The sequence below is a fragment of the Coregonus clupeaformis genome, chromosome 27, assembly GCF_020615455.1.
Source record: "Coregonus clupeaformis isolate EN_2021a chromosome 27, ASM2061545v1, whole genome shotgun sequence".
NCBI classification, from domain to species: domain Eukaryota; kingdom Metazoa; phylum Chordata; class Actinopteri; order Salmoniformes; family Salmonidae; genus Coregonus; species Coregonus clupeaformis.
In genome coordinates this window covers 39660542-39686895 of record NC_059218.1, presented here as the reverse complement: position 1 = coordinate 39686895, position 26354 = coordinate 39660542, and the positions used below count along the sequence as shown (strand labels likewise).

Genomic DNA, 26354 nt, shown 5'->3' with positions numbered 1-26354 from the left:
GGCCTTGGTCAGAGAGGAGACCAAGAACCCGATGGTCACTCTGACAGAGCTCCAGAGTTCCTCTGTGGAGATGGGAGAACCTTCCAGAAGGACAAGCATCTCTGCAGCACTCCACCAATCAGGCCTTTATGGTAGAGTGGCCAGATGGAAGCCACTCCTCAGTAAAAGGCACATGACAGCCCATTTGGAGTTTGCTAAAAGGCACCTAAAGGACTCTCAGACCATGGGAAACAAGATTCTCTGGTCTGATGAAACCAAAATTGAACTCTTTGGCCTGAATGTCACGTCTGGAGGAAACCTGGCACCATCCCTACGGTGAAGCATGGTGGTGGCAGCATCATGCTGTGGGGATGTTTTTCAGCGGCAGGGACTGGGAGACTAGTCAGGATCGAGGGAAAGATGAACGGAGCAAAGTACAGAGAGATCCTTGATGAAAACCTGCTCCAGAGCGCTCAGGACCTCAGACTAGGGCGAAGGTTCACCTTCCAACAGGACAACGACCCTAAGCACACAGCCAAGACAATGCAGGAGTGGCTTCGGGACAAGTCTCTGAATGTCCTTGAGTGGCCCAGCCAGAGCCCGGACTTAAACCTGACCGAACATCTCTGGAGAGACCTGAAAATAGCTGTGCAGCGACGCTCCCCATCCAACCTGACAGAGCTTGAGAAGATCTGCAGAGAAGAATGGGAGAAACTCACCCAAGAAGACTCGAGGCTGTAATCGCTGCCAAAGGTGCTTCAACAAAGTACTGAGTAAAAGGTCTGAATACATATGTAAATGTGATATTTCAGTTTTTTATTTGTAATATATTAGCCAATTTTTTTGTTGTTGCTGTTTTTGCTTTGGCATTATGGGGTATTGTGTGTAGATTGATGAGGGAAACAAATTATTTAATCAATTTTAGAATAAGGCTTTAACGTAACAAAATGTGGAAAAAGTCTAGGGGTCTGAATACTTTCCGAATGCACTGTACTTTAACACAAAACAAGGACAGAAGTATGATATATACAGATTCTCTGCATGATAAGTGGAAAGCTGTAGGTGCACCGCTGTGAAATCGTGATTTGTCAAAATAACCAGTGACACAAAATCAGCGGCCTGGAAGAATGGTTCCTCATTATCTGTCAGATCTCCGTCAGATCCCATAGTCTTCCGACAGAGATAACATTTGAATGTTTTTGACTAATTGCTGTTGTTTTGTAGGGTCATTGTCTTAGGAAACAGTTGTTGAGCCCTGAGGGCAGGGTCAAGGTAAATATGAAAACCTTTAAATACAACCTTCTGCTAAAAATGATTACTTTCTACAAAAATATGTCAGTTGGAAACTTGTTGAATGTTGTTCACTCTTTACCGAAGAGTATTGTTTTGCAGAGTCAGGGTGGGGACGAACCCAGGGGTGATCCTGGATTCTTGGTCAACGTGGCACCCTCTGAGGAAACAAAGAATCCTGTAAGAAACACATTGTTATTGTATTTATTACGTTTATTTACCATGGCCTATTAATGTAATAACTTATTATCTACAAAGATCATTTGAAGATAATTCAGTTGGGAACTAGCTGAGTGACATCACTTGACTGATGATGATCGTTTTCCAGGGTCCATCTCAGTGCATTGACGACCAGTTGGGTGTTCCTGGAGTGGTAGTCTATGACCAGTGGACATCTCCCATGAACCAGGCGCCTCTTCATGGATCTTCATTGATTGATTGATTGATTGATTGATTGATTGATTGATTGACTGACAGATTAATTCATTTATTACACAGTGAAAATGATATTATGGCAACTGGAGACTAAACCATGTGATAATAAAACAGGTACATGTCCCCCCCACATTTGGAAATTGCATTCCCCCCCCCAGTTTTATCATTGGAATGTGATACAAAACAAGGCGATGGTGTGATTTAGGACCATGCGGACGCCTCAAATGAAATGAAATAAATGCTAAATGATGTAAATGTAAAATGTAAATGTAAATGAAATCAAATGTTATTTGCCACATGCGCCGAATACAACAGGTGTAGACCTTACAGTGAAATGCTTACTTACAAGCCCTTAACCAACAATGCAGTTTTAAGAAAATAAAAAAGTGTTAAGTAAAAAATAGATAAGTAAAAAATAGAAAATATAACACAGGCCGAGCGGTCAGGTAGGCTGTTTGGAGTTTTTATCAGACTGAAAAAAATATATAAAAAAATAATGATGTCCCCCTTACTTCTAAAACCAAAGTTGCGCCCCTGTAATAAAAGTGAACACACATGGTGAGATGTCAGTGTTAGAAAACCAGTTAATAATTGGGTGTGTCATGTGACAGGGCTGTGAAAAAGAGAATGCAGTTGAACCCACCCGTTATCAAGCCAGTCAGAGAGTGATTGCTGTTGAACTAGGCAGAAGCACCTGGTCACGGGTGTTCATTTTGCCCACAGGGATGTGGAGCTGGTCAGGGTTGGTGGTGGGAGCAGAAAGACGGGGGCGGGGATTATGGGGTTTCTGCGCCCCATAAGACTTTCCTGTCAGTGACCAGGGGGGAGTTTTTGTAAAAGTCCTCGTCATCTGATTCCGTCAACTCCCCTGAACCGAAGGCAGAGACCTCCACATGGTCACCACAGTCCTCCTGGTCCGTTACCAACCCAGTCAGTGAGTGATTGCTGTTGAACTAGGCAGAAGCACCTGGTCACCTCCACATGGTCACCACAGTCCTCCTGGTCCAAGGGGCAGGGAGGGTGAGGGTTGGACAGCATCAGGGACTCTTTGGTGGTCTCAAGTGGGGGCAGGGAGGGTCTTATTCTACACTAATTTCACTCACACATTACACTATGTTTACACTATTGATTGTTTTTCTCAATCATGTGACATAGCAAGATTTTGTCCTGTATTTTAAGCCTTTTCCAGAAATGAGAATTACACCAAAAAAATTAAAGCGATTGTCTAATGATGGGGCTGTACAATGTGACATAAAAAGAAAAGGGGACAGTTTGCTGAAAAAGCTTTCAATAAAGGTTAAAATCCAGGCATGTCACATGACTGCACAAAACACAGGTTCTTAATTCCGCTTCAGTTCCGGTGCTCTGCATGCAAATAGATATGGTACACTGGTCCTGATAGAGACATGTTTGTGACTCCCATAGATAACAAAAAAAAAATCTTGGTTCATCTGTTCTGTTGTATTGTTATCAAATGTTAAGGTTGAACACTGACACTTATGAAGCTTACACAAGTGCAGAGTTCCTCAAGAGACTATGCATATCCCAATGCTGGGATATGTAAATAATAATGTTAGGAATTAGATATTAGAATATGTAATGTAAAAATTTTTCAAGGAAAATTTAAATTTGTAGTGTACAAACTTAACACGATGAACAGTAATGACATTTACTCTTATTAATTTTATTTATTCACCTTTATTTATACAGGTAAGTCAATTAAGAACAAATTCTAATTTACAATGACGACCTGTTTTACGGGTGGCCAAAAATAATTATCTGAAAGCCACACCCCTAATAAGCCACGTGTGTGTTCTGTCCAATATTTACCCAGCGTTGGGTTACTAAATACCCCAAATTGGGTTGTTTTTAACCCAGAGAGTGTAGGACCAAGAACATGTATTCAAAATAGCTTCTGAAGTTTCGAAATGGTATGTTAAAGGTTCCGAACATTCATTCTGATTCCTATGTAAAATAGACATTTGAGTGACTAAAACATCACCCATAATATTTATTGGGGGATAAAAATGCTTGAAATGTTAAACTACCAGGAAGTCTGAAAAGACAGACTGAGTGGGCGAGGAGCTCACTTTGACTGACGGTTCTTTGAAAACGCCCATGTCAAGCAACATGGACGCAGTGAGATTATATTAAGAAAATTTGCTGATACACAAAGCACTCAAACAACATTGAAATTGCATGCAACGTCCAACATACATCACATCATGGTTTCACAAATTATTTGTTTATCCAACTGTTTGGTTATTGTAACAGCATCAATATAGACAATAATTTAGCATAGCTTGCCCAAATGGAATTGTCAGCACTGTTTTATCAAGCTAGCTATCTAGTTAATCTTGGACTATTTCAGTTGACACTGGACATGGTGAGGTCTGGGTATACTTCATAAAAAAATATATAGACTGCCAGACAATGTTCATAAACCATGACTATCAATGATGTCAAGAGTTTTTTTAAACATCCTCTGTTTGGCATGTCTCTTCATGTGATGACATGACAACTGCATCAGAGTTTTGAGCGACCGTTCCCCCCCGTTTGTTCCAACCTGGCTGGGAAACCAATATGTATTTTTCGCCTTCGATGAATAGGGGAAAACTTGTAATTATATATGCTGACGTCAAATTTTGGCACCTGTAGACTAGCTACCTAGCTATGCATTCCCTACCACTAAATGAATGCGCGTATCATTGGAAGCTAACCCTGAAGATGTCAAGTCATGTTTATGCTGTTATTATGGTGGCTATGTGTAGTAGTGAGGATCCATTCATTTGATAAGGCATTCGTACCCATAAAAAAGCCACTCAACACAGGAGTATACAAAGTATTTTACCAAGTGTATTTCCCCTCTGTCAATGTACTGTACACATATTAAGATTAATTTCACAGGAACACTTTACAGTATCATTGAGTGAGGACAGGAATATACTCTGAGCAGTGTTAAATGGCACTTCATAAAATAATAAGAGGAAATCACAGAAATTGAACATGTTAACATAAATACAACAGAAAGAATGGCAACACGACAGCCAAAAGAGCCATGTTTTTCAGTGTACATAAAATGCACATCACCCTATGTGTTTTCCCTCTAAACGTTTACATACAATCACTAACCAGTCCTTAATGGAAATGTAATGCCATTCAACATTGAAAAAGAAAATACTGACAATGGGTTTCTGTAGTCAGACAATGTTGTCTCATCACAGACAAATCTGTATCTGATTAAAAGGTAACAAACAAATGAACTCCTTATTTTGTTAAGGAGGAATGCTAACAAGAGAAACACCTAAATATCTGAGAAATAGCTTTACAATTCACAAACCTTCAATAATGTATCTCACATAATAGTATTTTATTAATGGGTAGAAAAACCAGAATACACGTTCAGTTTGCTTTCAAAGGAAAAACTTGTTTATCTCTCAAATATATTTTTCTACTGTTTGTGCCTTTCCAGTTTTGTATGTCAATTTTGAAGAAGGAAAGGAAAGCCAGCCTCTTGACACAAGGTTGGGCATCTCCCCCTCCCTCAGGAACCACTAGAAAAAGTTATTCAAAAGTGAATCTGTGTCCTGCAGCTCCCTTTCATATTCACTCTCTACTTCTCCTCATGGGGAATCTGGCTGGAGTGTTGACAGTGGTAACCGTGGAGGCAGAACATCTCTCACATTAAGTGTATTTTTCATGTCTGTTCGTCTATGTACTCCAGAGAACAAACAAACAAGCAATGCTTTTTCAATCCCAAGACGTCTTTACAGACAAATATGTTTACAGAGCAATGTCTTTGCTACAGTAGCATTTTGCTTTTTTGAGATTTGTGAAGTTTGAGGAGCTTCTTCCCAGATGGAATGACACACTGTAGCTCTTTGATCTCTTAGATCTCTCCTCACACAGACAGAATCCGGCTCATCTCATCCATCCACATAGAGGGGTTGTTGGCTAAATTAGGCTGTGAATTGTATATTACCTTTGAAAACCTGTATTTTCCATAAGGAAATAAATACATCATCATGCTTAAAACATGGTTCAATGATATTCAACCAGCAACATTTCACCATGGACAACCAGAGAGATAGACTGAGTGGAATTGTTTAACGCAGGATAACACAAAATGGGGTAGGCTAGTCTGCAGAGAAGGTGGGTCACCCAGTCTCCAAGTATGGGTATGGCTTTCGTTTATTCTAGTAAACACTATTGGGTTGCTCTGTGGTTATCTACCATAACGACCAATTGGTACACACTGATACCTCTGACGTCATTAGAAGACAGAGAGACTCGAGATTCTTGAGAACTGACATTCATGCAAATCTTTTTCTATAGTACAATGGTCTTTTCTATAGTACAACGGTCTCAGCTCAGTTTTCACTGTGAACCTTAACCATACAGTTGATAGATAGGGGTGCTATATACAAAGACAGCAAATGGATATGCTTCTATTCCAGTATGAAATGGTATGTTAACTAATACAGTACATGGTATGTGATAGAGATTATGAAAATATAATTTACCAGGAACTGTGGAAATACTGATGGGAAGTTTTCTTTTTTGTTAGTTTCTGTGGCACAAATGTAACAATTACACCCTAAACTTGGGATATTTATCTAGTGGATAATGTGGAATTGTAATTGATTGGGAGAACCCCCTTTCCATGATTTTCCTCTAGCCTATCTCTCTCTCGCTCTCCTTTTCTCTCCTTCCCTCTCTCAGACGTAATACTCTTTGTGTTTGTTCTTGTTGCCCTTGGTGACAGCCTTGGCTACTGTAGCCGTTATACTTGGTGTCTTCTCTAGCTTGACCACGGCCCCGTTGCCCTCGGCAACTGGGTTGTTGATGAAGTTGTGTCCCTGGTCCGTCTGGTAGGAGCCCTCGTCACGGTTGCGGTACTTGTACATGGCGTAGAGGAGGATGAGAATGCAGAGGGCAGCAGCTGCAACAATGCCAACCACCATCCCTGTGGTGCTACTGGACTCTCCGATCCTATCCACCAGGCCGGGGTGCATGACCTTCTCACCGGGAGCTGTAGGGTCAGCTGTGGGCACATGGGGGAAATTGGAGGGGTAAGTTAGTCCAGGTGTATTCCGAGATGATGGTGGGGCGGGGGGCAGAAGCACCTGGTCACGGGTGTTCATTTTGCCCGCCGGGATGTGGAGCTGGTCGGGGTTGGTGGTGGGAGCAGAAAGAGGGGGGCGGGGATTATGGGGTTTCTGGGCCCCACCCTCACCCGCGCCGGGGGGAGGAGGAGGCAAGACTGTCCTGTCAGTGACCAAGGGGGAGTTTTTGTAAAAGTCCTCGTCATCTGATTCCGTCAACTCCCCCGAACCGAAGGCAGAGACCTCCACATGGTCACTGCATTCCTCCTGGTACGAGGGGCAGGGAGGGTGAGGGTTGGACAGCATCAGGGACTCTTTGGTGGTCTCAAGTGGGGACAGGGAGGTGGGAGGAGGGGGGAAAGCAGGGTGACGGGTGGCGATGGATGGGGGCTCAAGGGAATCCACTGTTATTATAGGCAACACTAATTCACCTCCTAGAAAAGAAACAGAGAAGATAGGAGGAACACACATTAGAGGAGCATTACGAGACCCCAGACACGACTAATGAACAATTGTGCTCCTTATATTACAAACACAATGTGCTCATTATGTAGCTAGAATGTTCCAAACAACCTAATATTACGCCCTGTAGGGGCAAGATAATGAATATGGAAGATATTTAATTATACAGTATTATCAATAATATGGATTTGCTTACAGGTTCACATTTCTGGACTTCTCTTTATCAAAGAAGACATCAAACCACTTACGCACATCAACATATTGCCCCATGATTTTAGCATAAAGAGGAAACTTTTTTAAATAAAGCTGATATATATATACACACAGTGGCTTGCGAAAGTATTCACCCCCCTTGACATTTTTCCTATTTTGTTGCCTTACAACCTAGAATTAAAATGGATTTTTTGGGGGTTTGTATCATTTGATTTACACAACATGCCTACCACTTCAAGTGAAATCACTAGGCTGCCAAAGTTCTATCAACATATCGACTGTTGTATTCGCGCTGCTAAAATCCTCGACCATTGCTATTCGAACTTCCGGGATGGTTATAAGGCCCTCCCCCGCCCTCCTTTCGGCAAATCTGAACACGACTCCATTTAGACTGGGATATGTTCCGGGTAGCTTGCGAAAATAATTTAGATGAATACACTGAAACGGTGACTGAGTTTATCAGGAAGTGTATAGGTGATGTTGTGCCAACTGTGACTATTAAAACCTACCCTAACCAGAAACCGTGGATAGATGGCAGCATTCGTGCAAAGCTGAAAGCACGAACCACCGCATTTAACCATGGAAAGGTGACTGGGAATATGGCAGAATACAAACAGTGCAGCTACTCACTCCGCAAGGCAATTAAACTGGCAAATTATCAACACAAAACATCAGTATAGAGACAAAGTGGAGTAGCAATTAAATGGCACAGACACCAGACGTATGTGGCAGGGTCTACAGACAATCACGGACTACAAAAGGAAAACCATCCACGTCGCCGACACCGACGTCTCGCTTCCAGACAAGCTAAACATCTTCTTTGCCCGCTTTGAGGATAACATAGTGCCACCGACGAGGCCCACTACCAAGGACTGTGGCCTCTCCTTCTCCGTGGCTGACGTGAGTAAGACATTTACGCATGTTAACCCCCGCAAGGCTGCCGGCCCAAACGGCATCCCTAGCCGCGTCTTCAGAGCATGCGCAGACAAGCTATTCAATCTCTCCCTTTCCCAGTCTGCTGTTCCCACATGCTTTAAGATGGTCACCATTGTTCCTGTACCCAAGAAAGCAAAGGTAACTGAACTAAATGATTATCGCCCCGTAGCACTCACCTCTGTCATCATGAAGTGCTTTGAGAGACTAGTCAAGGATCATATCACTTTTACCTTACCTGTCACCCTAATTTGCTTACCGCCCCAATAGATCCACAGATGTTGCAAATGCCATCACACTGCACACTGCCCTATCCCATCTGGACAAGAGGAATACCTATGTAAGAATGCTGTTCATTGACTATAGCTCAGCATTCAACACCATAGTACCCTCCAAGCTCATCATTAAGCTCGAGGCCCTGGGTCTGAACTCTGCCCTGTGCAACTGGGTCCTGGACTTCCTGACAGGCTGCCCCCAGGTGGTGAAGGTAGGAAACAACATCTCCACTTCACTGATCCTCAACACTGGGGCCCCACAAGGGTGCGTGCTCAGTCCCCTTCTGTACTCCCTGTTCACCCATGACTGCGTGGCCAAGCACGCCTCCAACTCAATCATCAAGTTTGCAGATGACACAACAGTAGTAGGCTTGAATACCAACAATTACAAGACTGCCTACAGGGAGAAGGTGAGGGTTCTGGGAGGGTGGTGCCAGGAAAATAACCTCTCACTCAATGTCAACAAAACAAAGGAGATGATCATGGACTTCAGGAAACAGCAGAGGGTGCACCCCCATATCCACATCGACGGGACCACAGTGGAGAAGGTGGAAAGCTTCAAGTTCCTTGGCGTACAGATCACTGACAAACTGAAATGGTCCACCCACGCAGACAGTGTGGTGAAGAAGGTGCAACAGAGCCTCTTCAACCTCAGGAAGCTGAAGAAATTTGGCTTGGCGCCTAAAACCCTCACAAACTTTTACAGATGCACAATTGAGAGCATCCTGTCGGGCTGAATCACCGCCTGGTACGGCAACTGCACCGCCCGCAACCGCAGGGCTCTCCACAGGGTGGTGCGGTCTGCCGAACGCATTACCGGGGGCAAACTACCCGCCCTCCAAGACACATACAACACCCGATGTCACAGGAAGGCCAAAAAGATCATCAAGGACTTCAACCACCCGAGCCACTGCCTGTTCACCCCGCTATCATCCAGAAGGCGAGGTCAGTACAGGTGCATCAAAGCTGGGACCGAGAGAATGAAAAACAGCTTCTATCTCAAGGCCATCAGACTGTTAAATAGCCATCACTAGCACATTAGAGGCTGCTGCTGCCTATTGAAATCACTGGCCACTTTAAGAAATGGAACACCAGTCACTTTAATAATGTTTACATATCTTGCACTACTCACCTCATATGTATATATCTTAGTCTATGTCACTCTGTCATTGCTTGTCCATGTATATATTCTTAAATTCCATTCCTTACTAGATTTGTGTGTATAGGGTATATGTTGTGAAATTGTTAGAGATTACTTGTTAGATATTACTGCACTGTTGGAGCTAGATGCACAAGCATTTCGCTACCCCCGCAATAACATCTGCTAAACACGTGTATGTGACAAATAACATTTGATTTGATTTGTAATCGTTAAGGACTGGGGAGATTTATTTGCCACATGTGCCGAATACAACAGGTGTAGATATTACAGTGAAATGCTTACTTACAAGCCCTTAACCAACAATGCAGTTTAAGAAAAAAATAAAAATAGCAAATAATTAAAGAGCAGCAGTAAAATAAAATAACAGTAGGGTGGTTATATACAGGGGGTACTGGTACAGAGTCAATGTGCGGGGGCACCAGTTAGTCGAGGTAATTGAGGTAATATGTACATGTGGGTAGAGTTAAAGTGACTATGCATAAATAATAATAAACAGAGTAGCAGCAGCGTAAAAGAGGGGATTGGGGTGGGGGGGGCAATGCAAATAGTCCGGGTAGCCATGATTAGCTGTTCAGGAGTCTTATGGCTAGGGGGTAGAAGCTGTTAAGAAGCCTTTTGGACCTAGACTTGGCGCTCCGGTACCGTTTGCCGTGCGGTAACAGAGAGAACAGTCTATGACTAGGGTGGCTGGAGTCTTTGATAATTTTTAGGGCCTTCCTCTGACACCGCCTGGTATAGAGGTCCTGGATGACAGGAAGCTTGGCCCCAGTAATGTACTGGGCCGTACACACTACCCTCTGTAGTGCCTTGCGGTCAGAGGCCAAGCAGTTGCCATACCAGGCGGTGATGCAACCAGTCAGGATGCTCTTGATGGTGCAGCTGAATAACTTTTTGAGGATCTGAGGACCCATGCCAAATCTTTTCAGTCTCCTGAGGGGGAATAGGCTTTGTCGTGCCCTCTTCACGACGGTCTTGGTGTGTTTGGACCATGATAGTTTGTTGGTGATGTGGACACCAAGGAACTTGAAGCTCTCAACCTGTTCCACTACAGCCCCGTTTTTTTCCCCTGTAGTCCACAATCATCTCCTTTGTCTTGATCACGTTGAGGGAAAGGTTGTTATCCTGGCACCACACGGCCAAGTCTCTGACCTCCTCCCTATAGGCTGTCTCATCATTGTCGGTGATCAGGCCTACCACTGTTGTGTTGTCGGCAAACTTAATGATGGTGTTTGAGTGATGCCTGGCGATGCAGTCATGGGTGAACAGGGAGTCCAGGAGGGGACTGGGCACGCACCCCTGAGGGGCCCCCGTGTTGAGGATCAGCGTGGCAGATGTGTTGTTACCTACCCTTACCACCTGGGGGTGGCCAGTCAGGAAGTCCAGGATCCAGTTGCAGAGGGAGGTGTTTAGTCCCAGGGTCCTTAGCTTAGTGATGAGCTTTGAGGGCACTATGTTGTTGAAGATGCAAAATATATATTTTTTTTATCAAACAAGAAATAAGACAAGAAAAACAGAAAACTTGAGCGTGCATAACTATTCACCCCCCCAAAGTCAATACTTTGTAGAGCCACCTTTTGCAGAAATTACAGCTGCAAGTCTCTTGGAGTATGTCTCTATAAGCTTGGCACATCTAGCCACTGGGATTTTTGCCCATTCTTCAAGGCAAAACTGCTCCAGCTCCTTCAAGTTGGATGGGTTCTGCTGGTGTACAGCAATCTTTAAGTCATACCACAGATTCTCAATTGGATTGAGGTCTGGGCTTTGACTAGGCCATTCCAAGACATTTCAATGTTTCCCCTTAAACCACTCGAGTGTTGCTTTAGCAGTATGCTTAGGGTCATTGTCCTGCTGGAAGGTGAACCTCCGTCCCAGTTTTCAAATCTCTGGAAGACTGAAACAGGTTTCCCTCAAGAATGTCCCTGTATTTAGCGCCATCCATCATTCCTTCAATTCTGACCAGTTTCCCAGTCCCTGCCGATGAAAAACATCCCCACAGCATGATGCTGCCACCACCATGCTTCACTGTGGGGATGGTGTTCTCGGGGTGATGAGAGGTGTTGGGTTTGCGCCAGACATAGCGTTTTCCTTGATGGCCAAAAAGCTCAATTTTAGTCTCATTTGACCAGAGTACCTTCTTCCATATGTTTGGGGAGTCTCCCACATGCCTTTTGGCAAACACAAATTTTTTTCTTTAAGCAATGGCTTTTTTCTGGCCACTCTTCCGTAAAGCCCAGCTCTGTGGAGTGTACGGCTTAAAGTGGTCCTATGGACAGATACTCCAATTTCTGCTGTGGAGCTTTGCAGCTCCTTCAGGGTTATCTTTGGTCTCTTTGTTGCCTCTCTGATTAATGCCCTCCTTGCCTTGTTTTGGTGGACGGCCCTCTCTTGGCAGGTTTGTTGTGGTGCCATATTCTTTCAATTTTTTAATAATGGATTTAATGGTGCTCCGTGGGATGTTCAAAGTTTGGGATATTATTTTATAACCCGTGTAGCTCAGTTGGTAGAGCATGGCGCTTGCAACGCCAGGGTTGTGGGTTCGTTTCCCACGGGGGGCCAGTATGAAAACAAATATGTATGCACTCACTTACTGTAAGTCGCTCTGGATAAGAGCGTCTGCTAAAATGACTAAAATGTAAAAGTAAAATGTAACCCAACCCTGATCTGTACTTCTCCACAACTTTGTCCCTGACCTGTTTGGAGAGCTCCTTGGGCTTCATGGTGCCGCTTGCTTGGTGTTGCCCCTTGCTTAGTGGTGTTGCAGACTCTGGGGCCTTTCAGAACAGGTGTATATATACTGAGATCATGTGACACTTAGATTGCACACAGGTGGACTTTATTTAACTAATTATGTGACATCTGAAGGTAATTGGGTGCACCAGATCTTATTTAGGGGCTTCATAGCAAAGGGGGTGAATACATATGCATGCACCACTTTTCCGTTATTAATTTTTTAGAATTCTTTTAAACATTTACATTTACATCATTTAGCAGACGCTCTTATCCAGAGCGACTTACAAATTGGTGCATTCAACTTATGATAGCCAGTCATTTTTTTCATTTCACTATTTTGTGTACGTCCATTACATGAAATCCAAATAATGCATGTAATGCAACAAAATAGGAAAAACGCCAAGGGGGATGAATACACTGTATATATATATACAGTTGAAGTCGGAAGTTTACATACACCTTAGCCAAATACATTTAAACTCAATTCTTCACAATTCCTGACATTTAATCCTAGTAAAAATTCCCTGTCTTAGGTCAGTTAGGATCACCACTTTATTTTAATAATGTGAATTGTCAGAATAATAGTAGAGAGAATGATTTATTTCAGCTTTTATTTCGTTCATCACATTCCCAGTGGGTCAGAAGTACACTCAATTAGTATTTGGTAGCATTGCCTTTAAATTGTTTAACTTGGGTCAAACGTTTCGGGTAGCCTTCCACAAGCTTCCCACAATAAGTTGGGTGAATTTTGGCCCATTCCTCCTGACAGAGCTGGTGTAACTGAGTCAGGTTTGTAGGCCTCCTTGCTCGCACACACTTTTTCAGTTCTGCCCACTCATTTTCTATAGGATTGAGGTCAGGGCTTTGTGATGTCCACTCCAATACCTTGACTTTGTTGTCCTTAAGCCATTTTGCCACAACTTTGGAAGTATGCTTGGGGTCACTGTCCATTTGAAAGACCCATTTGAGACCAAGCTTTAACTTCCTGAATGATGTCTTGAGATGTTGCTTCAATATATCCACAAAATGTTCCTTCCTCATGATGCCATCTATTTTGTGAAGTGCACCAGTCCCTCCTGCAGCAAAGCACCCCCACAGCATGACGCTGCCACCCCCGTGCTTCACGGTTGGGATGGTGTTCTTCGGATTGCAAGCCTTCCCCTTTTTCCTCCAAACATAACGATGTTCATCATGGCCAAACAGTTATATTTTTGTTTCATCAGACCAGAGGACATTTCTCCAAAAAGTACGATCTTTGTCCCCATGTGCAGTTGCAAACCGTAGTCTGGCTTTTTTATGGCGGTTTTGGAGCACTGGCTTCTTCCTTGCTGAGCGGCCTTTCAGGTTATGTCGATATAGGACTCGTTTTACTGTGGATATAGATACTTTTGTACCTGTTTCTTCCAGCATCTTCACAAGGTCCTTTGCTGTTGTTCTGGGATTTATTTGCACTTTTTGCACCAAAGTAGGTTCATCTCTAGGAGACAGAAGGCGTCTCCTTCCTGAGCGTTATGACGGCTGCGTGGTCCCATGGTGTTTATACTTGCGTACTATTGTTTGTATAGATGAACGTGGTACCTTCAGGCGGCATAAATGTATTAGTATTGTATTATTAGGGAACAAAGCTGTAAAAATACCAAGGTTAGGAAAACAATGAAAACAAGTCACCTAACTCTACTGGGGACATTCACCTAACTCTACTGGGGACATTCACCTAACTCTACTGGGGACATTCACCTAACTCTACTGGGGACAAGTAAGGCCGACCGGTCTGTCATGATCTAATGTCGCTTCTGAAACACTTGAAACATTTGCATGAAAACAAGAATGCCTTTTATTACAAAAATGAAGTAAGACAAAAACAACCCCTTCTGCATTTCGTACATGTAATACATTTCATGAGTAACCCTAGTAGTGAAATATGGAGCCAGAGGCAGTGATAGCTGCAGGAATATTAAGATAAGTAATCCACGCACACCAAGGTCAAAGTCTTCTATGAGATGGATATGAGCACCGCCTCCGCCAACCAGCTGTACATTGAAGGGCCCAGCTGGGTCGTTCTTTCATTACGGTAACATTTGAGCATAGCATTTTGGAAAGGAATTACTACATTCTTCTAGATTTTGATTGATTTACATGTATTTGGGTACATCTTTCCATTCTAAATCAACTAATAATGGTAGATTAAATGATGAAATAATATTTACTATTTGTTTTTACCATTATGATAACATTGTGCCACCAGTATGAGAAGTAACACCAATGATGGTAAAACCAATTATGGTAACACCAATTATACATTTTAGGTAACTCAGGATTTTCTGAAATGGAGGCCACAAATGCTGAAATGTAAGGTCATCAATCCTTAAAAAATAATTGACTAAAGTGATATGATTAATCATTTTGCTCACTATGTTATTTCCCTTCATTTAAATTGACTAACACCAAGTGACACTTGGGATTAAGACACCAAATTATCAATGGAATCCTCAAATTTATGACATACTAAAAGGGTGTGACTAGCTAATAATGTTCTTTAATATAGACCCAATTTACCACTGCAATTCAAGAATGACCCAGCTGTTTTCCACAGTTGTTTATTTATTTTGTTTAGGGGAGTGGACACAAAGGGTAGAATGAGCTCTTATAATCTTCAGATAAGATCCTTGCTAGCTAGCGGCAGTAATGAAATCTCCCCTAACAGTGAGTTCAGAGCAGAGTTAGTAGCTGAGGACAAAATGAGCAACGAGAACAGACAAAATGAAAGTAGCGATAATAAGGCTAGCTAGATCAAGAACCATACGACTTATCCATGAGCTGATTAAAACTAACCAACTGGTCCCTAGTGTAGGAAGACACCCAGTAGAGTAGGGGAGCTCCTGCTCCCTCCCGGTCCCTCCTAGGGCCTTGATATGACACTGAACCCCAGGCCAGGGCTGACAGACAGACTGACCTGTTCCAGGCTCACACTCCTCCAGATCCTCGTCATCACTGGGACACTCAGCAGACGCCACCAAGATGTCATCCGAGTTCTGAGACTGAAGAGAAGAGGAGAAGAGGACACAACGTTGGTGGCTTTGCGATCTATACTGCATCTTACCAGCATCTTTAAAACTCTTAGTTGTCAATGTCAGAGATTAATAAAAGAATAATACAAAGGTATTTCAAAAAAAGCTTTGTAAGTGAAACTTCATTATTAGAGAATTCTTCATAAAAACTAAGGCAGCCCTTGCTATTTCCACCAGATCAATAGTAGAATAAAAATCCATTATGGGCCAGGATTCAATTTCACAGCTCTAGTTCCATGATGCAATGATTGTGCTTTAACATTTATTTCCTAATACCTCCTGTCCCTGTACATTCATCAATATCCTGGACTACTGAAGCTATATAAATATCACATAGTTTGATCTGGAGATTACATGAATGCATCACTTGGTCCTCACATGTCAAAGCACAGACACCTCATGATAAATCATATCTGCACATGTAGGATATGAGACACTACTATTTGACAGCTCTCACATACAGTACATTATTCATTGGCCTGTCCGGAACACTTTTCAAAGAATGTAGTTACTAAAAACAACCAGTAGGTGTAGCCAAAACCTAAAGCTGTCTGGCATTATGACCTTCAGAAAGATCATTGAAATTCAACAAGGGCTTGAGAAATCTAGTCTATGTAAATCTATGCTAATGACCTCGAGTTACATAGACAGGGAAGTAAGCAGTTAGGCCATGATTGACATCAATGTATCTCCTTCATTATCGTATGGACAGGCCTATTACCAACTTATTTAGCTGGAGGAAGGAGCCTTTGGCCCGCCATACCATATCAATTTATTTACAGACAGTCACATGGAATGTGTCCAGAACTTGACATGCTTACTGGGCCATGGCTATTACAGAGTACAGTCATCCATCAAATATGCTTTTAAAACATTTGGAGCCATAGTTTTTTGTTTTTTTTAAAGGGTATCAACACTATGTTTTTTTTTTGTCAATAAAGCTTTAGTAACTGTGATCAGAACAATTGTTTTGCCGTTTGAAATGGTAGGACAATAAAAGAGTTGTCTTGTTTGGCACTTGTCAGATCCACACAGCACCATTGTGGCATTTTGAGTCTCTAATTAAAATATGCTGTATTGCTGCATTAGATCTGCCTGACTGTATTCATAAAGCAATTAGTCCCTCCTCCCTGTGTTTGTATATACAACGGCTGTAGTTTCATAAGAGACGTTTATTGTTTATGGTGGCATTGTAGCTTTTATTAATTTTGTTTGTTTCAGAAATGTATGACATGACATCATAACAAATGTTCAGCCCAGAGACTGATACACAAAACACTTTAAAACGAAGAGCACTACCTGAGAAATAAATAGAGCATTTCATATTCCACTACTGTCATCTATTGGTACAGAGGAAGTTGACTGTGTTGTTCAGTAACATGTCCATAGGAGGCCTGCTGTCTTAACCCTATAGAGTAGAGGATGGAGGATATAAGGGTTGGTGTGAGGTGTGACCCAGGTGCGGTGCAGGATAGACAGTTGGCAGTAGGCAGAGATGGTGAAACAAGGATCTTTACTGGTGGTCCCAAAACCAGGATACAAAATAACGGACTTGTCACAATAAAATAAAGGAGGAGCACATTGGTCTCCCAAAACAGGCTGACAGCAAACATACAAAATACTAACTACGACTGAAAACAACAATGAAACAGGGAGAACACCTGAACTCTTCGAGCGCACGCACACCGGACAAGCCGCCACGAAGGCGCGCGTATCCCCACCAGAACCTCCTACGCAGGAACTCCAACGTCCTGGCACCCCCCGGATGGCTGGTGAGGTCGGACGCGTGCGCCCACTGAAGCAGTCGCGAACGCACAGCCATGGGTACATACATCCTCCCCGATGGACCCCCGCCCGGATCGGGCTCTCGGCGTAGCGCTGCTCTGACCATTTACATTTAAAAATGTTAGTCATTTTAGCAGACGCTCTTATCCAGAGTGACTTACAATTAGTGAGTGCATACATTTTCATACTGGTTCCCCGTGGGAATCAAACCCACAACCCTGGCGTTGCAAGTGCCATGCTCTACCAACTGAGCTACACGGGACCAGCCTATCAATTCCCCGCGAAACTGGGGCAGCAATCAGGGCGTTGGGGACAATAGGGTCGTCCCTCTCCACCAGGTCCACGGGGTTGAACTGCCGGAGAGTGCGTCAGGCTTGGTGTTCTTCGACCCCGGACGGTATGAGATCGTGAACCGGAACCTGGTGAAGAACAACGCCCACCTGGCCTGGCGCGAGTTGAGCCTCTTGGCCCCCTGAATGTAGGCTAAGTTCTTATGGTCAGTCCATACGACGAATGGATGGGCGGCCCCCTCTAGCCAATGCCTCCACTCCCCCAGGGCGAGCTTGACCACTAGCAGCTCACGGTTCCCCACGTCGTAATTCTGCTCTGCCGGGGACAGCCGACGGGAGAAAAACGCGCAGGGGTGAGTTTTACCGTCCGTGAGGAACACGTCTGAAGCATCTACCTCCACAATGAACGGCAGGGACGGATCAGGATGCCCGAGGACCGGGCCGATGTAAAGCGCCGCTTCAGCGCATCAAATGCGTTCCCCGTTTCCGGGGTCCAGGCGAAGGGGCGCACGCTCGTCTGGGTGAGGGCTGTCAGGGGAGCAGCTAGGGAGCTAAAATTGCAAATAAATCGCTTATAAAAATTAGCGAACCCTAAAAACTGTTGTTGTTGCTTGAGGGATGAGGGCTGGGGCCAATCCTGTACCGCGCTGACCTTGGCTGGGTCCATCCGTAGGTCCCCCTTGGTGACGATGAACCCCAGGAAGGAGACTGTCTGTGTGGAACACACACTTCTCCGCCTTGACGTAGAGCTGGTTGGAGGACCTGCCGAACGTGCTGCTGGTGTTCACTCATGTCCTTTGAAAATATTAGGATGTCATCCAAATACACTAAAATGCTGTAGTAGAGGAGGTCCCGGAGCACGTCATTGACCAACGCCTGGAAACCCGCAGGCGCGTTGGCTAGACCGAATGGCATGACTTGGTACTCGTAATGCCCACTGGGTGTGTTAAAAGCCGTCTTCCACTCGTCCCCCTCCCGAATCCTCATCAGGTTGTAGGCATTTCGCAAGTCCAACTTGGTGAAGACCCGGGCTCCCTGCAACAACTCGAATGCCGTCGTCATCAGGGGGCGTGGGTAGCGGTTCTTAACCGTGATGTCATTGAGCGCCCGGTAATCAATGCATGGCCGCTGCCCATCGTCCTTTTTCCCCACGAAGAAGAAGCCCGCGCCTGCGGGTGAGGTAGAGGGATGGATGTGCCTCGTCGATATACTCCCTCATGGCCAGCGTCTCCGGCCAGGACAAGGAAAACAATCGCCCTCGTGTGGGCATTGCGCCCGGCAGGAGATCGATAGCACAGTCGTATGGCCTGTGAGGAGGTAGGCCCTTGGCACGCCTCTAACTAAACACCTCCCCCAGATCTCAATACTCCCGGGGAACGCCTGCCAGGTCTGGGCTGGTGACGGAGTCTGTAGCCGCTATCCTCCCTGTGGCAACTGCCGCTAGGGCAGTAAGCGGTTCGCAGTGTGGTACCTGAGGGGACACTCCGGAGAGTCCACAATGAAAAACTGGATATCCTCCCATAGCTCCCCTGCCACCCGGACACGCACGGGGACAGTGCGCCGGGTGATGAAGCCCGACCCCAACGGCCGGCCGTCCAGGCCCATGACCGGAACCGTCTCGGAGAGGGAGAGTAACGGAACGCTTCACCCTTTGGCCAGCCCGTTGTCCAGGCCCCCGAATCCACCAGTGCATGCACCCGACGCGCAGTGCGGGCCCACTGAACCCTGACGGAGAGAAAAGTCCGGGAGTCTCTGGGGTTGGGGTTATCCTCCCGATATTAGCGAGCCCTCCCATTTCCCGGGAGTCGCAGTGGTAACCTGTCTGGCCGCAGTACTGGCAACGTCCCTGGCACAGACGTCTCTGCTTCTCCATCCTGGACGCCTTGCATCATCCCTCTCTTGTGCGCCCTCTCACGACGCAGATTGTCTATCCGCACCGAGAGGTCGACGAGGCCGTCCAGTCGCTCAGGCAGCTCCCTGAAGGAGAGTTTGTCCTTCATCCCCTCCGATAGACCCTGCGCGGATAGGACGACCAGGGCGGCCTCCTCCCATCCTGCCTCTCGAGCCCGGGTCCGGAACTCCACAGAGTAGTCCGCCACCGAACGGTCACCCTGCCGACAGGCCGTGAGCCGCCTCCCGGCCTCGTGCCCGACATCACCTTGTCGAACACCTTGCGTAGCTCCCGGGTGAATTGGTAGGAGTAGGAGCACGCCGGAGTTTGGCTCTCCCACTCCGCGGTAGCCCAAGAAAGGGCCCGACCCGTCAACAGAGTGATAATGTAGGCCACCCGGCCCTGCTCCGTCAGGAAGGAGGAGGGTTGTAGGCTGAATACCAGGGAACACTGGGTGAGGAATTCCCTTCAGCCCTCTGGACGTCCGTCGTACCTCTCCGGAGGTGGTAGGCGGAGATTCTCAGTGATCTGCTGCAGGCTGCGGTCATGCTGGTTCAGCATAGCTCCCTGCGTTGCCAATGCGCTACGATACTGTGCTGCCTCCGCTGGGTCCATATAGGCTCTGTTTTCTGTGAGGGTTGGTGTGAGGTGTGACCCAGGTGCGGTGCAGGATAGACAGTAGGCAGAGATGGTGAAACAAGGATCTTTACCGGTGGTCCCAAAACCAGGATACAAAATAACGGACTTGTCACAATAAAATAAAGGAGGAGCAAATTGGTCTCCAAAAACAGGCTGACAGCAAACATGAAACAGGGAGAACACTTCTCAAGTACCTGTACATACATCTCGCAATCAGACACTGAGTAGTACTGTTTGGCATTGAGAAACTAGCAGAGAAAACAGAGCAAGGGAACACAGGGAAGTGAGGGCATAAATACACAGGTGAACAGGTAGACACAGGTGACACCAATAGGATAATGATTAGTCCCGACTGTGAGTGAGAAGGTGCCTAAGGTTGTCATAGGAAGACACCTAGTGGGTCGCTCCGGAACTGCGACCCCCTCCTGTAACAGGAGGATAAATCCTAATCACAACAGAGGGGAGAGGATTGCCAAGTGATTACACAGGTGTTTGTCTCTCCTATTTAGAGTGTTATAGAAAGAAAGAAAAATACTTTGAATATATTTTAGATTTGTACTGTTTAATATTTTGCTAACCTCTCTTTCCAAGTGACTGATGTTGATTTAAATATTCAGATAGCCCATGAACATAAATGATAAATTATGTTTTCATGTGTTGAAAGGGCAAGCATGGTAGTTAGCCACATTCTGCTGGGAACCAGATTCACAAAACATTTACATTTAAGTCATTTAGCAGACACTCTTATCCAGAGCGACTTACAAATTGGTGCATTCAACTTAGGATAGCCAGTGGGACAACCACCCCCCTTTTTTATGGGGGGGTGGGGGAGGGGGGTAGAAGGATTACTGTTATACTATTCCAGGTATTCCTTAAAGAGGTAGGGTTTGAAGTGTCTCTGGAAGGTGGTCAGTGACTCCGCTGTCCTGGCGTCGTGGGGGAGCTTGTTCCACCATTGGGGTGCCAGAGCAGCGAATAGCTTTGACTGGGCTGAGCGGGAACTGTGCTTCCGTAAAGGTAGGGGGGCTAGCAGGCCAGAGGTGGATGAACGTAGTGCCCTCGTTTGGGTGTAGGGTCTGATCAGAGCCTGAAGGTAAGGAGGTGCCGTTCCCCTTACAGCTCCGTAGGCAAGCACCATGGTTTTGTAATAGATGTGAGCTTCAACTGGAAGCCAGTGGAGAGTGCGGAGGAGCGGGGTGACATGAGAGAATTTGGGAAGGTTGAACACCAGACAGGCTGCAGCGTTCTTTCTTCTTATATATCTTCTTAACTGCCATTTTTTCCTTAACTATAGACTTAAGAAGAAAGTTAAGCAAAGTCGCTATTCCTCAAAAAGGTTATTGGAAATGTTCTTAATTCCAAGACAACTAAACCCTAGACTTAAACTCAGGGCAGTGAGAGAAAAAGCTCATGAAAGCAATTTAAAAAAAATTATTCACTCACAAACATCATTTGAAAGTTTCAGTATTGATTATTTTAAACACAAGAACATGTTTTAGAACAGTAATATCAGTAAGAAATATGCTAACATGATTGCCATTGCTAGCTAAATAGCTAGCTAAAACGGTTGCCTAGCAACAAACATCTGAAGAAGATTTGTAATAAGATATTTGAGAAGTTCGTAAGAAAATCATTAAATCTTAAGATATTGTTGAGGAATTGCACTTATGAACTATCTTATGACCTTCTTATTATTTTTCTTAAGAGGCTTCTTAAGTTTTTGTGTAAGAAGTGTTTTGTGAATCTGGGCCCTGGTCTCCCTAGGGCTATTTACATTCAGCAAGACTGGATTAAAGCTACTCCAAGGTTCTACGTGGGGTTGAATTTAGGTTAATCAACATTCATGCAAATGACTACCGGATCGCTGGATATGGAAATAGGCAGTTTAGCCGTGATTGGCATAAATTGTTATTGAGCGTGACCTTCCTTCATCTCTTGATGAACAAAGTCGAAGGCATATAAGGTTTAATCCAAGGAATGGGAGGAACGGAGGATGGTGGTCTCTTGACAACTTACTCTAAATGTGGTGTGGCCTTCTGCTTGGATCTATGTGGTGGCCTAACAATAGTCAGTGTAGGAAAATAATGTAGCTTCATCTGCTAAAAACCCTGTCAATCTAGCTTTTTGGGATTTGAAAAAAAAAGAAAGAGTGCATCACATCTCTGAGGGAGTTGACTTCCACAGGGTCTGCTAGTTTTGTAACTACTGTGCACTGTTACCATGACATTTAAAAGGCACAATACAAACACACAAATGGAACTGAATACATTTCGCCAACATAGAGAGTAGACAATATTTCACGTTGGAATGAGAGTTTAACAAACCAGCAATTGGAAAAACACTTTCAATAGAGAGCTAACTTATTTTCAAAGACGTGTCTAGGTCCAGTGCTTTGTCTGTTTTCCCTTATTGAAAAGCTCTTGGTTTTAATGAGTAACTACTGCCTCTTATCGGCAGAGGCAAGCAGCATAGTTATGTTGAAAATGTGCAAGGGAATTGAAAGACAGGGAGATTGTTCCTGTGAAAGTGTTCTTTAAGGATTGTTTTTGCAGTGCTCTCTGATTTGTCTGCCTGTTGAGTGTCAATGAGATATAATGTAGACGGAGCATCTGTCTCATGCAGCCAACCTCTTGGTAATGTCTGTCTGTCTGTCTGTCTGTCTGTCTGTCTGTCTGTCTGTCTGTCTGTCTGTCTGTCTGTCTGTCTGTCTGTCTGTCTGTCTTCACAGAACTCTCCCATCTAAACGGTTACTTACAGTATGCTGTCGGCCTACTGTTTAGCCCTCACACTAGCTCACCCACAGTCCTGTCAGAATCACCTCTAGCATTAGGAGAAGACCGTACATACAGTTTCTTATAGTACAATGTTAAAGCCAGGATTACTGAATGAGGGACTGTTAACACTGATAAAATGGCTAGTCTGAGTCATTAGCCATCATTACATCACCTTTTGCACCATTGGTCACTAATAATGTTCAACATTATTATATATTATTATATTATATTATATTATTATAATATTATTATTATATTATTATTATATTAACATGGCCCTAGTACCCTGCCCTGACCACAAGCCCCCACCCGGCCCTCCCTCTGACCTGGGAGATGCTCTCCCTCATGCTGGGGGAGCGTTGCCTGCGGGTGGTGGTGGTGGCCATGGTGGTGGTGGTCTCCATGATTGTGGTGGACATGTCGGAGACAGCCAGTGGGGTGGTGGAGGTGGTCTCAGTGGTCAGCACTGACAGTGAGTCTCCCACCAGCCTCAGGTTCCCCTCGGCCTGGACACTGGGGTCACTCTCTGATGCCAGCTTCAGCACCTGCAGGCCGTTATAGTAGAGACCAGAGATCTGGCCCTGGAACGGCCGGCCCTTGTCCTGACCCCCGATCTTTATCTCTGCCTGGCTGTTGAAGATGGTCAGCTGTCGTCCTGTAGTGAGGTAAAGGAAGAGGAGAAAGAGAGATAGAAGAAGAAAGAGATAGAAGTGGAGAGAGAGAGAGACAGACACAAACAGGCAGACATCCAATTACATTTAAGCAATAAGGCCCGAAGGGGTGTGGTATATGGCCAATATACCACGGCTAAGGGCTGTTCTTAAGCACAACGCAAAGCGGAGTGCCTGGATATAGCCCTTAGCCGTGGTATATTGGTCATATACCAACAACCCCCTAAGTGCCTTATTGCTATTATAAACTGGTCACCAATGTAATTAGAGCAGTAAAAATAAATGTTTTGTCATATCCGTGGTATACGGTCTGATATACCACGGCTGTCAGCCAATCAGCATTCAGGGTTCGAACCACCCAGTTTATAAAATGAGTTATACCATGCTAAAGACTCAGAAGGGCCTTAGTAAAATGTCATAATAGGTATGTTAACACCTTGTCTGGAATGTTTAATTCAATCAAAGTGTTCTGGTTTGTATTTTGTATATTTCTATTCAGACATCTTATTGGTCACATAGACAAGGGCCCATATGGTCTGAGGGTAAGGAGTGGTTAGTTTGAATGTTAGCTTGGTACATCAACTGGTTAGTGTTTAAAAGCAGAGTTAGTGACTTAGCTTAATCCTGGTCATAGGGTCAAAAAAGGGGCTTTTCAAATCGGTTAAGTCTTTGCAAAGGGGAAGATGGCACAATATTGGGTATACTTTTACTTTCATTTAGCTATCAGTGTGTTTACAGAGCGCAATGGGAGAAAGGAGAGTCATGGGAAAGTGTACGCACATAACTTCCCTTCATAAAACACAGGAAGTCGTTTCTCTGAATTGATGGACAACTAGTGACTGGGCATTTCCCCATTCATCCTCTCAGTCAGAGGTTGGTGGACCAATCAGTGTTCGTTCTCCGAAGCAGCACTGATAATAAGCACTGTTACTGTTAAATCATCACTCAGTGAGATCAGCATGTTCAGAGCGGGTAATGTAATGTGAGTCCTTATCTGGAGAACGTTGATTAACTATATATCATATGTATTGTTGCAGTGACAGTAATTTACCTGTCTGCCAGGGTCTCAGCCCCTTTGTCCCTGAACATGTCTGTAATATGGTTGCCAAGAATGCAAGGAAATCATCTGGAGGTATAGTAGGGAGAGTATAGTGGTGTTTAGTGGGGGTCACATTAGCATGGGGCTTTTAGCATGGCCAATTAACCGCAGTGTAGACTATACATGAACCATCCAGTTTAGAGAATTTAGAGAGACCAGGATGTGAATTTAAATGGAAGGTTTATTGTGAGATACTGTAATACCTTTTTGCAAGAACCACCAGCATTAGATTAAATGTTCCTTTACCAGCTAATTATTCCAGTTGTTTAGCAGGTTATTTATCATTGTAATGATGTTCATGTCACAAGAATAATAAACAGATAATAACAAGGTAATAAAGTCAGCAGCATCTAATTAAACACAATAATTAGGAGGGACTTTTTGGAGGGTTAGTCAGGGGTTATGTTTATTTAGTTAATTGGTTTTAAAATCTCTGAAGAGGTGCAGCATTCCCAGAAGTTCTGGGGATGGCAAAGGATACCTGGTAGATGTACTGTACTGTCGCCCATGATACTAAATGGCATTAGGTAGGTTATTCTAAATGGCTATTGGTTATATGGCTGATTCCCATCATAATCACTACCATCCACAGTCAATTTCAGTCCAAAGTCCCAAACAGACCCAACCCAACATGCTGACATCTGTATCTTTATACCGTACATACAGTAGGTAAAAGCATTTGATCCTTTGCTTGTCGCCTTTGTCTCTTGGCACTGCACCTCTTACAGGGATTAGACAGAGGGATTTAACTGGATTTAGTAACTGTTTAATGGATTAATTAATTTTTTGTTTACCTTTGTCGAGTAGCCACTCGTCAACTACCCGACCAAGTCGGTATGGGATTCTTTGTCTAGCAATAGCCAGGCGCTCATTATCAAAGTTCCCTTCAAAGAATTTGGAGAGACAGATTAGAGGTTAAAGTCTGGAAGTTGAAAGATCACAAGGTTAGAGACAGGGCATCATGGCTAACACGTTTAGCAAGTTATCAATTTTAACCCAGCTTCAGGTTAAAATAAACTTGTGCTTTACTTAGTGGTATTTATTAAGGGATAGTAACAAAGGATACACTAGTTAGAATGGTGTTTAGTTCTATTTATAAAGTACTGAGCTGGTTCATTTAGTGGGTATTGGTGTAATTATTAACTTTTTAGCCAAGCATCAGGGCTTAAATGCAAACAAAATGGAAGAAGAGATATAACTGTAATTGGGAGAAAACAGCAAGAGAGCAACAATGCATGCATTTAAAAGACAACATCAATTCACAGTTTAACCTTTAGAACCATGAACACAGCTTGAGTAAATAGCAGGAAGACAATCTCTGGTCTTTCTCATCTCAATGGAAGGACATTACTATGGTGATTATTACTGTTAAGGGAAGTAGCCTAGCAGGGTTCCTTATTCTTCAAGAAAGTGATTCATGATAGGATGAACATTTGATACACAGACATTTCAATCAATTGTTAGTTGCTCTGAAAATAAATAAATATATATACGTATCTATCTATCTATCTATCTATCTATCTATCTATCTATCTATCTATCTATCTATCTAT

At 44.1% G+C, this 26354-nt stretch overlaps 1 protein-coding gene across 6 annotated transcripts in view; it reads right to left on the bottom strand.

Moving 5' to 3' along the window:
- Positions 1–4538: 4538 nt before the first annotated feature.
- nrxn2a (neurexin 2a) overlaps positions 4539–26354 on the bottom strand; it is a 307701-nt gene continuing 285885 nt past the window's right edge. For 3 of the 6 annotated variants that reach the window (XM_041851550.1, XM_045208196.1, XM_045208198.1), the window contains 4 exons: positions 25596–25685; positions 23358–23686; positions 15538–15622; positions 4539–7243 (listed from right to left, as the gene is read on the bottom strand). In XM_041851550.1, the coding sequence (XP_041707484.1) occupies positions 6423–7243; positions 15538–15622; positions 23358–23686; positions 25596–25685 (1325 nt within the window). In that variant the 3' untranslated portion in view covers positions 4539–6422. The remainder of the gene's footprint in view (positions 7244–15537; positions 15623–23357; positions 23687–25595; positions 25686–26354) is intronic. The other 3 variants (XM_045208199.1, XM_045208197.1, XM_045208200.1) reach the window with 3 other exon arrangements.